The following is a 13,173-nucleotide window of genomic DNA, read 5'->3' as shown; positions in this document are numbered from 1 at the left end:
GAGTATAGTCTCTCTACTATAAAATTCCAATCTGAATTGTACAAGCTAAGCACCTTTATTTATAGCCTAGAGGTGCTGAAAATGCAAGCTAAATGGCACACAAATGCAATGAAATTCGGTTTGGCACCCCCTAGGCTCCTATCTACACTCCCCCCTAGACTCCCTTACTACTTACACCTTTTTATTACATTCACACCCCTATTATACAAAAGAAATAAGAAGAGCCATTTTATTATACTCTTGTCCCAAAGCTCTTGCCATGCTCCTAGTAATTCGTTGGGCTTGGGCCCCTTGTTGGGCTTGGACCCCTTGATGGGCTTGGGCCCCTTGTTGGGCTTGGGCTTCATGGCCTAGAGCATCCTCTACTTGGTTTCCATCATACTCCCCGGGTTGGAGAGAATTCGTCCACGAATTTGGGAAACCTACATCAAAAGGAGTGAGATCAGTAACATTGAAAGAATTACTACCAAGATAAGTAGAGGGCATATCTAACTCATAGGCATTATCATTAATCCTCTTGATGACTTAGAAAGGGCCATCACCACGAGGCATAAGTTTGGACTTCCTTAGAGAAGGAAATCTAGCCTTTCTCAAATGAAGCCAAACCCAATCACCGGGCTCAAAGATTAATGCCTTTCTCCTTTGGTTGGCAGTGTCAGCATACTTACCAACTTTCTTCTCAATTTGTAACTTGATGCGGTTATGCAAATCTTTAACAAAAGATGCCTTTTCAAAACCGTCTTTGCATAGAACCTCATCAAGGACAGGAATGGGAAGAAGATCTAGAGGTGTGAGGGGATTAAACCCATAAACAACCTCAAAAGGAGAATGGTTAGTGGTGGAATTCACTACTCTATTATAGGCAAATTCAACATGAGGTAGTAAATCCTCCCAAGCCCTTGGATTCCCGGAAATAAAGCATCTTAATAATTGACCCAAAGTTCTATTAACCACTTCGGTTTGACCATCAGTTTGGGGGTGGCAGGTAGTAGAAAACAGAAGTTTGGTGCCAAGTTTCCCCCATAAGGTCCGCCAAAAGTGACTTAAGAACTTAGAATCCCTATCAGATACTATACTTCTAGGAAGTCCATGCAAACGAACAACTTCCTTGAATAAGAGATTTGCAATATGGCATGCATCATCCACTTTGTGGCATGGAATAAAATGAGCCATTTTAGAAAAACAGTCCACTACCACAAAGATGGAATCCTTACCCTTCGATGTCTTGGGTAGTCCTAAGATAAAATCCATAGAAATATCAACCCAAGGCATTGTAGGGATAGGAAGAGGGGTATATAAACCATAGGGTTGGACCTTAGATTTAGCCTTCCTACATTCTATACATCTATCACAGAAGGTATGTACGGATTTGCGCATGTGAGGCCAAAAGAAATGTTCATGCAATGTTTCTAAGGTCTTAGCTACCCCAAAATGTCCCATAAGCCCACCCTCATGAGCCTCTCTAACAAGAGATTGTCTAATGGATCCTTGGGGAACACAAAGTCTTTTTCCTTTGAAAAGAAAACCATTATGTAAGAAAAAGTCTTTGTGACCTCCCTTGGAACACTCTTGATAGATTAGAGAGAAATCTAAGTCATCATGATAAAGTTCCTTTATGTGATCAAAACCTAAATATTGAACATTTAAAACATTTAACAAGGTATATCTTCGTGAAAGAGCATCGGCCACTACATTAATTTTACCTTGTTTATGTTTGATCACATAAGGAAATTGCTCAATAAACTCCACCCACTTAGCATGTCTCTTATTAAGATTGCTTTGGCTTTTCAAATATTTAAGGGACTCATGATCACTATGAATCACAAATTCCTTTGGAAAAAGATAATGTTGCCAATTTTGCAAAGCTCTAACAAGAGCATAAAGTTCTTTATCATAAGTGGAGTAATTGAGATGACTCCCTTTGAGTTTCTCACTAAAATAAGCGATGGGGTGTCCTTCTTGAAGGAGGACGGCCCCAATGCCTATATTAGAGGCATCACACTCTATTTCAAATGTCTTAGCAAAGTTAGGAAGGGCTAGAATGGGGGCTTTAGTTAATTTATCCTTCAAAGTTTGAAAAGCGTTTTCTTGCTCTTGTCCCCACTTAAAAACCACATCCTTCTTTACTATGGCATTTAAAGGTGCGGCAATTGTACTAAAGTCTTTCACAAACCGCCTATAAAAACTAGCAAGGCCATGAAAGCTTCGTACTTCATTGACATTGGTGGGTGTAGGCCAATGTTGAATTGCTGCAACTTTTGTTTGATCTACATGCACCCCTTTATGACTAACCACAAACCCTAGGAAGTCTATATGATCTAATGCAAAGAAACATTTAGCATGGTTAGCATACAACTTCTCCTTCCTAAGGGTTTCTAGAACTTGTCTAACATGTGACTCATGATCTTCTAAGGACAAGCTATATATAAGAATATCATCAAAGTAAACCACAACAAACTTGCCAATGAATGCTCTTAAAACATGATGCATGAGTCGCATGAAGGTACTAGGAGCATTAGTCAAGCCAAAAGGCATGACCAACCACTCATATAAACCAAATTTGGTCTTAAAAGTGGTTTTCCATTCATCACCATGTTTAATTCGAATTTGATTGTAACCACTCTTAAGATCAATTTTGGAAAATATTTTAGACCCATGTAATTCATCCAACAAGTCATCTAACCTAGGAATGGGATGCCTATATTTGATGGTGATGTTATTTATAGCGCGACAATCCGTACACATCCTCCATGTCCCATCCTTTTTAGGGACAAGTATGACAGGCATAGCACATGGGCTCATGCTATCTTGTACCCACCCCTTAGCTAATAAATCCTGAACTTGTCTTTGAATTTCTTTGGTCTCTTGGGGATTGGTCCTATATGCAGGGCGATTTGGTAAAGAAACCCCGGGCATGAAGTCTATTTGGTGTTCAATCCCTCTTAGAGGTGGTAAGCCTTTAGGAGGATCTTGAAACACATCTTCATATTCCTTTACCAAATGGTCCAAACATGTGGGACTATCCTTAGCCGACTCATATTCAATAGGTCTAGGAATAGCTAAAAAAATAGGCTTGTGAGTAACTATTACCTTTTGAACTTGTTGGGAAGATATGAGAAGGCTTCTCTTGGAATTTTTAATTTCTTTTTCTTTCTCTCTCTTTTCTCTCATTTTGACTTGGTCCTCATGTACCTCCTTTGGAGAGAGAGACTTGAGAATGACTTTGTGTCCATGGAAGTTAAAAGAAATTTTGTTGGTAAAGCCATCATGAAAAATTTTTCTATCAAATTGCCATGGCCTACCTAAAAGGATATGAGTAGCTTCCATTGGAACAACATCACACAAGACCTCATCTTTATATTTGCCAATGGAAAATGTAATGAGGACTTGTTTGTTCACTACTATCTCACCCACCTCACTCAACCATTGTAACTTGTAGGCCTTGGCATGAGAGATGGTAGGCAATCCAAGTTTGTCTACCACTCTTGTGCTTGCCACATTCGCACAACTCCCCCCATCCACAATCAAAGAGCATACTCTATCACTAATAAGACACCTTGAATGAAATATATTTTCTCTTTGAGTTTCATCAAAAGGTTTTAACACTTGTCCAAGCATGCGTCTTATTACTAATAGGTCACCCTCATGTGGGCTTTCACTTTCACTCTCACTTGGGGATCTAGAAGGTGAGGAATGTCTAGAAGATTCGGACTCATGCTCACTACCATCTACCCCATCATGCATATACATAGCTCGTTTAGAAGGGCAATTAGAAGCAATATGTCCATAGCTTAAACATTTAAAACACTTCTTACTAGACGTTTTAGGTGGTGATTTAGGCCTAGAAGTGGAAGTGGAAGGCTTAGACTCTCTAGGTTTGAAAGTAGAGTCCTTAGAAGGGATGTTTGAAAAAGAGTTTTTATTTTTCCAAGAAGAGTGGTAGTAGTTATCTTTAGAAGAATTTTTGAAAGCATTTTTCCTTGCAAGTTGATTTTCAATTTTGCTAGCAAGGTGCACCACATTTTCCAAAGAAGAATATTCTTGTAACTCTACCACATCTTGAATATCCCTTCGAAGTCCACTCACAAACCTAGCTATCTTAGCCTCCTCACTCTCATCCATATTAACTCGAATTAAAAGCGTGTCTAGTTGTTTAAAGTAATCATCCACACTTAGCGCGCCTTGATGAAACCGTTGGAGTTTCAACATAAGGTCTTTCCTAAAGTGTGGGGGTACGAATCTAGCGCGTAAACATGCTTTCAAATCGTTCCAAGAGACCACGGGCGGCCTCTTGTGTAGGTCAATGTCCATGAGGTATTGATGCCACCATTGCATGGCATAGTCCAAAAATTCTAAAGAAGCTAACTTAACCCTATGCTCATCCCTAACCCCATTTACATCAAAAATTTGGTCCACCTTAGCCTCCCATCCTAAGTATACATTGGGATCACTATCACCACTAAAACTAGGAAGTTTTACATTTGGAGAACAAGGGCCAGCCACATGTTGGCGCCTCTCTTCATGGTGATGATGTCTTGGCCTTGGATTATCTTCATAATAACCATAGGAGTGCCTTGAAGAATGCCGACTAGGAGGAGGAGGAGTTCTTCTCTCACGGTTTTGATGCATTTCTTCTCGGTTTAACTCCAAACTTTGGAGCCGTGCTTCCATCTTCCTTATCACCTCAAGATAGTGAGCATTAGATTGCTTGGCATTCTTTAAGTCCTCTTAAAGGGCTGCCTTTTGTGGTGAGCATGGTTTGGAGGACTCTCCACTAGAGAAATGAGCCATGAGCAGAAAATACACAAAAACAGAAAACAAAACAGTGAAAGAAACTTGTTAGACAATTAAAAAACAGTGAGATATAGGTTGCTGGAAAATGCCCAAGAAAGCACTCAAACCACTCCAAGAAAATATGTTGTCCTCAACCAAGCCTTTCTTGTGGAATGGAGTAGCTTCAAGTGAAATATGTCACAGCAAACCAACTTACTTAAGAACAAGTCTCCACACAACTTTAAGAAGAACAAAAAGACAAGCAAGAAAAGATGTAAACAAATAAAAGCTAAACCAAAAACAGAGAGCAATGTATGACAAACTAGAAAGAATATGAATGAAAGACAATCAAGAAAAATAAGGAACTCAATGAATAAAGAAGGCACACAAAAAGAGTCCTAAAGAAAAGTGCTAGAGTAGATGAAAGAAAACAGAAAACAGCTACTGGAATTTTTTTTTTTTAAAAGCAAACTGTGCTATGTTTACAGATTTAACTGTACCGATTGAAAGCGAACTGGAATGTGAAAAAATAACCACAGAAACTTCAATGTCTTAACTCAAAAATGGCACTGGAATGAGGTAAAAACAGTAAGCCAATTGAGAGAAATAAATTTTTCAAAATTGCTGCCCAATTACCGTATTCTTTTCGGCAGTATTGTACACTTTTCGTATTTTATTTATCATTTTTTGTGTACTTGGAATTTTTGAGTGATTCTTTTTTCTATGCTTTTGTAACACTTTGAAGTATGTAAATCCAAATTTTCACAAATTTCCAATGAGCCAATTAATTGCAGTAAATTGAAAACAGTAGCACGTTTGTAAGAAAACAGAGGAGCCTATTTAGGAATGAAAAACAGTATGATGAACTAGCAAAGACATAATGGAAATTGTGTAAAGGAACTTGTATAGAATGAAAATACAAGCATGAACTCAATATCTAAAAATGAAAATGCACAAAGGATCAAACAATAAACTAAAAAAAAAAACATAAAGTAAACCAAAGCAAGAAACAATCAAAGCAATAAAAGTACTACAAGAAGTAATGACAATTATGAAATAACATGACTAAGACAAAACTTGACATGATTACAAAATTAAAAGACATATAACAAGAGATAGCAACAAGTGAAAGGAAGCTTCAGCTCTAGGAAGGAGATTGCCATTCCAAAAGAGCAGCCATACTCATATGAACAATGAGTGCTAGAATCCTTTTCACAAACACATGGTGTAACCAAAGAAAACAACAAGAAAACTCAAAAAAATAAATCCTAAAACAGAATGGTAAACAACTTGAATTAAAGAGCTCTTGAAAGTAAAGTGCAATACAACTCAAAATTTAAGCAACAACAAGCCTAGACTCTAGATACCACATGATGTGATTCCAATAGCAAGATATAGATGATTCTTTGACATTCTTAAGAACAACTTGAGCTGGATTTGAAAGGCACTTTACTTTAGAATTGGATCAATGTTCTAAATTCAAGAACTCACCAAAACTAAGCACCAACCAAGACTCATATTGAAGTCCATGTATTGTCAAATTGAATCAAAACAAAAGGAAAGAAGAACAAGAATTAAAACTGGACAGAATTTAAATGATAGCTACTGAACCAAAACAGAATTAAGAACACAATGCTGGAAACACAAAATTAAACGGTAGGAAAAGAAGTAAACTCTAGGAATCAAAACTACCGAATGGAAAATTGAAGAAAAGGGAAGAAGAACACTTATAGAAGAAGATGCTTGCTGGATTTTGAGAATTGGAAGAAGCCATTCACGCCACTTGGAACCTTGAACCAAGATAAGTGATGGAGTGCCACCACTTGAAGCTCACCATAGCTCACAAGATAAGGCAAAGAAGAGGAAGACTCAAAACTCACAAATTCTCTCCAAAATTGAGTATAGTCTCTCTACTATAAAATTCCAATCTGAATTGTACAAGCTAAGCACCTTTATTTATAGCCTAGAGGTGCTGAAAATGCAAGCTAAATGGCACACAAATGCAATGAAATTCGGTTTGGCACCCCCTAGGCTCCTATCTACACTCCCCCTAGACTCCCTTACTACTTACACCTTTTTATTACATTCACACCCCTATTCTACAAAAGAAATAAGAAGAGCCATTTTATTATACTCTTGTCCCAAAGCTCTTGCCATGCTCCTAGTAATTCGTTGGGCTTGGGCCCCTTGTTGGGCTTGGACCCCTTGATGGGCTTGGGCCCCTTGTTGGGCTTGGGCTTCATTGCATGAAGGCAACCCAAAAGGAGCGTCTAGGACAACCATTGCATGAAGGCAACCCAAAAGGCTTTAGTTGATAGATAGCTTTGCATTGTTTTCTTGCATAAAATTTGATTTTTTTTCATCCTCATTGTGTTCTAAGTGATTTACCTAAAGAAAGAATTGTGTGAAGATTTTGAGGGATAGTTTTTGGCTAAGGCAAGACTTGGTATTTAAGTAGTCCTTAGTGACTCACCTCAAACTACCTTCATTAACTTTCCTCTTCCTTCTTAAAGTAAAACATTTCTAAACACAAAGTTTTAGTCATGTCTTCTCACTGCTCTAAATCTCTTAAAAGTGATGTGAAATCCTTGAAATCTCTTTTAAAACAACTTTCCAAGGATATTCAATCAATTTCATCTAAACAATTGGAGAATGAGACCAAAACTAATGAATTGACTAAAGCAAAGTATGAGAAGTCTCAAATTTCAAAAAAATTACCTTCTCATGCATCTATCTCTAAAGATCATGATTCTTTTGGGGAGGGAAGCCTTAGAATAAATTATTATTATCAAGCACCCCCTAGAAGACATAGAAGAGATAGAAGATAACAAGAAAGCCCAAGAGAGGTTAGGGTAGACCTATCCCATTTCCATGGAAAAGAAAATGTAGAAGCTTGCTTAGATTGGGAAATGAGGGTAGAAAAATTGTTTGTTTCCCATAAAGTAAAGAAGGAAAGAAAGATACAAAAGAAAAGAGAGGAAGACGAAGGGGAAGCTAAAGAAAAAGAAAAAGAAAAACCAAGTGAGGGGTGGTGTGAATCTAGAAAGAATGAGGAATATCTTATAACACCCCTTAGAAAATCAAGAGAAAACCCTTGAAGAACAAAAGGCGTGGGAAAACAGTGTTCCTTCCGACAAGGTCCTTCAACAAGAAAGAAAATTTGAAAATACCTTTGAAAACATGTTTCTTGTTGAACAACCTAGCCTTACCTTTTGTGAAGGAACACTTGCAAGCATAGTCACAAAAGAAGAAACCTTAAAAGAGGCTTGCATAGATAAATATGTATTAGTTTACTTTGAATATATGAGATATCACCCACAAGTGAAGGTCAAGTTATCTATAGGCAATTACCAAGACGATTTTTAATGTAAGGTAGTCCCTAAAGAGACTTGTCATGTCTTATTGAGACAACCATTGCAAAATGATTCCATGATCAATGGTCGTATCAACGAGACTACATTCACACATAAAAAAGAAACTCGTCATGAAGGAGAACTCATGGGACAAAATAGAGTTGATAAAACTCTAGAGCTTTTAAAGGGAAAACTTTTGTCACCCATGAGAAAAGATGTTCAAAGACATTACCCTAGATACATTTCTTGTTTTAAAAATACACCTAAGGTGATGTCTCATGAGCTCTATACTCCTTTACCTTTTGCAAATGATCCTTAGGAAGACATAAACCTCGATTTTATCCTAGAGCTTCCTAGGACAACAAAAGGTTTTAATTCCATGGATATGGAAAAACTCTTCTCTAGAGAAGTGACAAGTCTCCATGGTTTATCTTCAAGCATAGTGTTGGATAGAGCTCCAAAAATTAAAAACCATCATTTGAGGATTCTCTTGGAAAAACTTGAAACTAAGTTGTCCCCTATAAATTCTTATCATCCTCAAAAGCATGGTCAAAATACATTTGAAAATCTAGCTCTTTCTACTATGCCTAGAGTAATCATAAAGAACAAACACAACTCTAGAGATGAGCATACATACCATAAAGTAGTTAACAAAACTACTTATATTTCTACTTTTGAGTTTATATGTGGGCTAAATCATCTTTCTCCTTTTAAGTTGTTACCATCTCCTAAAGAGAAAGTAACCACAATTGAACATTTTAAAATGCATAAGATGATTAGAGAACACATACAACAATCAGAAGAGAAATATTGTACAAAGTTGCCAAAACCAAAAGAAAAACAAAAATGGCAACATAGTAAAGTTGATTTTCAAACTAACACCTATGCTTTATTTGATGATTCCCATAGGTGGACGTTTGATCCAGGAGAACAAGCCTTGACGAAGAAAGAGGCTGCTATCCGAGATCAAATCTGTAGATTTGAGGATAGATCTTCTCAAGAGGGAGGAGATGATGGACACCATCCAGCCACTTCCATCCCCCTACTTAAAGAAAAAGCAATGGATTTGAGGACAAATCCTTTTCAAGAGGGAGGGGATGATGGAAGAGGCCCCAGCACCACCTTTCATAAAGGGCACCCACAAGAGCGTCTAGGACAACCATTGCATGAAGGCAACCCAAAAAGGAGCGTCTAGGACCACAAAGGTAGGACAACCATTGCATGAAGGCAACCCAAAAGGAGCGTCTAGGACCACAAAGGAGCGTCTAGGACAACCTTGCATGAAGGCAACCACAAAGGAGCACCTAGGACAACCTTGCATGAAGGGCAACCACAAAGAAGCGTCTAGGCCAAGAGCAAGGACGTTACGAATAAAAGGGAAACATGCCCAAGAAACCCATCAAGTGTAGCTTAGTCTTAATTGTGGTGTAAATAGCATAGCCTTATGAACCTTTGATTAAATTCTGCAAATTAGGATTAAGGAGGAGTTAACCTAGATTAGCTACGGTTTCTAGAAGCTCTCCACTAATCTAGGACGTCCATGTGCAAGTTAGAAGGCCATGTGCCTCCATGTGCTACTCTTTTTCATTTCATTTGGCTTGCATTTGCTCATCATTTCAGGTCCTCCTTAGCCTATAAAAGGAGGAGTCAACCTCATGTATTTCAAGATTAAATTGAGTATTGTTATGCTCAATTTGGGCAACCATCTTTTTTATACTGTGACAATGACTCAGCAAGATACATTGCAGCAAATCCAGTGTTTCACGAGCGTACAAAACATATAGAAATAGATTGTCACGTGGTCCGGGAAAAATTAAAGAAGGGTCTCATCCATTTGCTTCCCATTTCCACACAGAGCAACTGGCTGATATTTATACCAAATCTTTAAGTCTTCAATCTTTTAAGAATATTTGTTCCAAGTTGGGTCTCATCAATATTTGCTAATATTAATTGGGTGTCTTTTCTAATTATCAGTTGTTTCTCTTTATAGAGGAGAATAAGTAGGTGTCTTTTCTAATTATCAATTATTTCTCTTTATAGAGGTGAATAACCTTTATTTTGTATTTGGGTGTTACGATTCTAGTATTTAATTATTGATTCTTTTCCGTTAAACATAGAATGAGTGTAGTACTTGTATATATTGATACCATTTGTTTGATTTCAATAACATAGATATTCATTCTCATATCTTTTACCTTCCTTTTACTTTTTAATTCATCTTTTGTTCTCTTTATTCATCTCTATCCTATTCCGTAATAGTTAAAGAAAAAAAAACAAACTTAAAATAGTAAAAAATAAAAACATAAACATCATCAATTCTTATAATATTGAAAACAAAGAAAACATAATAACAAAATTACTCAGTAATCATGATGGAGGATTAACATAACCAAAATAAATAATCTGCAATCATAGCAGCGTTCCAAATCACAACAGCTGTATATCACAGTTCCATGCGAGTTATAATGAAGACAAAAACAAATCTTCATAGAATAATATTTTGAAAAGCTCCATAAGTGCTGTCTGGAAAAATATTATGATAAAAAAATAAAGAAAAGTATTATTGATATATTACATACAATTTGATATTGAATATGAGGTCTGTCATAATTATAAATCAAAATTACATTAGTTATTATTAGATAATTTAAGCGTAGATAAAATTAACCAAAAATAAAAGTATTATGATAAAAATTATTGATCAAAGGATTATTGTAGAGTGTCTTCTTTAAATATCAGATTTTCATCAAAAACTGTACTGTTACTAAAAGAATTAAATAACATTTATTAAATACAAAAATAATAAAATACATGAATTCAATATACCTTTTATTTGAATATGGGATAGTAACGAAGAATGAAACTTTAAAAATCATATATATTGGTGTAGCTGTCTTATTATGCATGTTAACCACATAGAAAGTAGTAAACACGTTGTTCTAAAGACAGCAAACCAGAACTTAAAATGTATAATGGTACATGTATGCATGATTTTGGAAAACATGGTATACTTACTTCCTATTATTAAATAAACACTTTTGACCTAATACTTGTCACATAACGCAACATATGATGAATTATAGCAAGTACTGTTAGAGAATTAATGCAACAGATTGATTACTTTTTGAAACTCTATTTAACACTCAATTCATACAACAATTTTGCAACAATTTCCTGTAAAACGTAAAATAATATCCAGAACAACAATTACAAAATAAGATGTATTGTTAAATTTAAATCTTTTTAACAAAAGAAATACTCAATAAAACAACAGAACTTACTCAAAAATAATACAAAATGGACTACATAACTGTTTTTCTTTAGGTGCTATAATATGAGTGTAATCTTTTCCATCACTTTGGCCAATAATGAAAATGAAATTCGAAATCTAACCTAATTAAAAAACTTATAATAAGACAAATAAAACGAATTAGAAAATTAGGTAGTATCAAGGTTCAATCATGAGAGTGCATGCAATGCATATATGGAAGTTGATGTCAAAAATGGGAACTTAACTTTAAAACCGTGCAAACAAATTTGCTTTTCCATTTCAAAGAATATGCTTCTACTTTAAGCATTGTCATTAATGAAATTGTTGGTTGCCTTTTGAAAGAGGAAACCTGCAGAGAAATAGAGTTCCCAGCTTGTATACCGAAGACATTTGAACAAGCCTCTATCTATAAACAATTACCTTAAACACTTGAAACTCCAAGCAATTTGTCAAAAAGATGAAACATAAAGTACAACATTTTAAAGATTGATAGCATGATCTGAGAACCCTAATATGCAAAAAATGGGAACTTTACGTAGGTGTGTTTTGCACAATTGCAAAAGAGAGCCTTTCTGTTCAACAAAAAAATGAACTCTTGCCTTGAAAATTTCAATATGAGTTGGCTTTCAATATGCAATGTTGAAGAAGATGAAAAAGGGACAATGAATTGGACAGTAAGGGTAGCAGACCTGATGGTCTATTTTGTTTTTCCAGAAAGTTTCACACTCATACCAAACTTACTAATAATCATGTAATTATTCATATTTTACGTTAAATAACATTAAACTTATTTTTATTTGAATTTGTATTCATTTTGAAAGTTAATGTTATTATGTTGATAGTGGTAGTAATTTTATTACATTATTATACTTGAGTTTATTTTTAGAAAAAAGAATAAAAACGCAATTTCATAAGCTATTTTGAAAGTTCTTAGACATTTCTTTTATGGTATTTGACATTTTCAACTTTGATTTTATTTTTAAATTTTTTTATTACAATTTAAAAATTGTAATTGTCCATAAAGTAAAAAAAAATAAAAAGTAACGCATTGAAATTAAATATATTGTATAAAAAAATACAACATCAAATTATATAACTTTGGAATGTAGGTAATCCAAAAATTATATATAAAAAAATACTAAATGAATTAATTTAGTAAATAACATGTACATTACAATAATTTGAATTAATTTCATTTATCCAAACTCTTATCTAATATGAAGATCTCCTAAAGATTATAGAAGTAAATTAGACTTTTGGCCACCAACTTCGTGTTGTAGGTCGATCTTCAAAAATATCTTGTACTACTTACTGCAATTAAAAAAATAAATAATGTAAAAAGTACAACTAATTACATTATAGGAAGTCTAGTTAATGTAAAATGGATAAAAAATATGTGTTACTTAATAATGAATGACACATTAAAATATAGTACCACTTTTTTTATATATAAATTCAAACCAAATATAATGACAAATGATAACACATGAATATTATGAAAATTTCGAACTACAATAAAACATAACTGATAAAATAAAATAAAAATTAAAAAGTGAATACAGTAGAAGTAAACATGGATGTCTCACCGGTCTGGGTTAAACTGTCAAACAATATTGAGTACATCACTAAATAATTAATAATGAACAATATAATCAAAATCAGCAATCTAGAATATTCAGACAAAATAAATAAAAAATGAGAAAAAATCATGAAATTATTTTTATGAGTTTAATGTACTGGCAATTGTTATAGTATTAAGCATATCTAATTATGTCA

At 34.8% G+C, this 13,173-nt stretch overlaps 1 protein-coding gene across 1 annotated transcript; it reads right to left on the bottom strand.

Moving 5' to 3' along the window:
• Positions 1 to 217: 217 nt before the first annotated feature.
• Positions 218 to 4,557, bottom strand: LOC137833051 (uncharacterized). The gene is made up of 2 exons (XM_068641435.1): positions 3,091 to 4,557; positions 218 to 422 (listed from the first exon to the last, which is right to left on the bottom strand). The coding sequence occupies exons 1-2, from the start codon at positions 4,333 to 4,335 to the stop codon at positions 363 to 365; spliced, it is 1,305 nt and encodes a 434-aa protein (XP_068497536.1). The 5' UTR covers positions 4,336 to 4,557; the 3' UTR covers positions 218 to 362.
• Positions 4,558 to 13,173: the final 8,616 nt, after the last annotated feature.

The sequence above is a fragment of the Phaseolus vulgaris genome, chromosome 6 (assembly GCF_000499845.2).
Source record: "Phaseolus vulgaris cultivar G19833 chromosome 6, P. vulgaris v2.0, whole genome shotgun sequence".
Lineage (NCBI taxonomy): Eukaryota > Viridiplantae > Streptophyta > Magnoliopsida > Fabales > Fabaceae > Phaseolus > Phaseolus vulgaris.
This window is presented reverse-complemented; position numbering and strand designations above follow the sequence as displayed.

Coding starts and splice junctions, on each gene's coding strand:
- LOC137833051 (XM_068641435.1), bottom strand. CDS start 4,335: ATGCAATGGTGGCATCAATACCTCATGGACATTGACCTACACAAGAGG. Junction 423..3,090: donor CTTCCCAACAAGTTCAAAAG/GTAATAGTTACT, acceptor CTTTTGATGTAG/GTTTCCCAAATTCGTGGACG.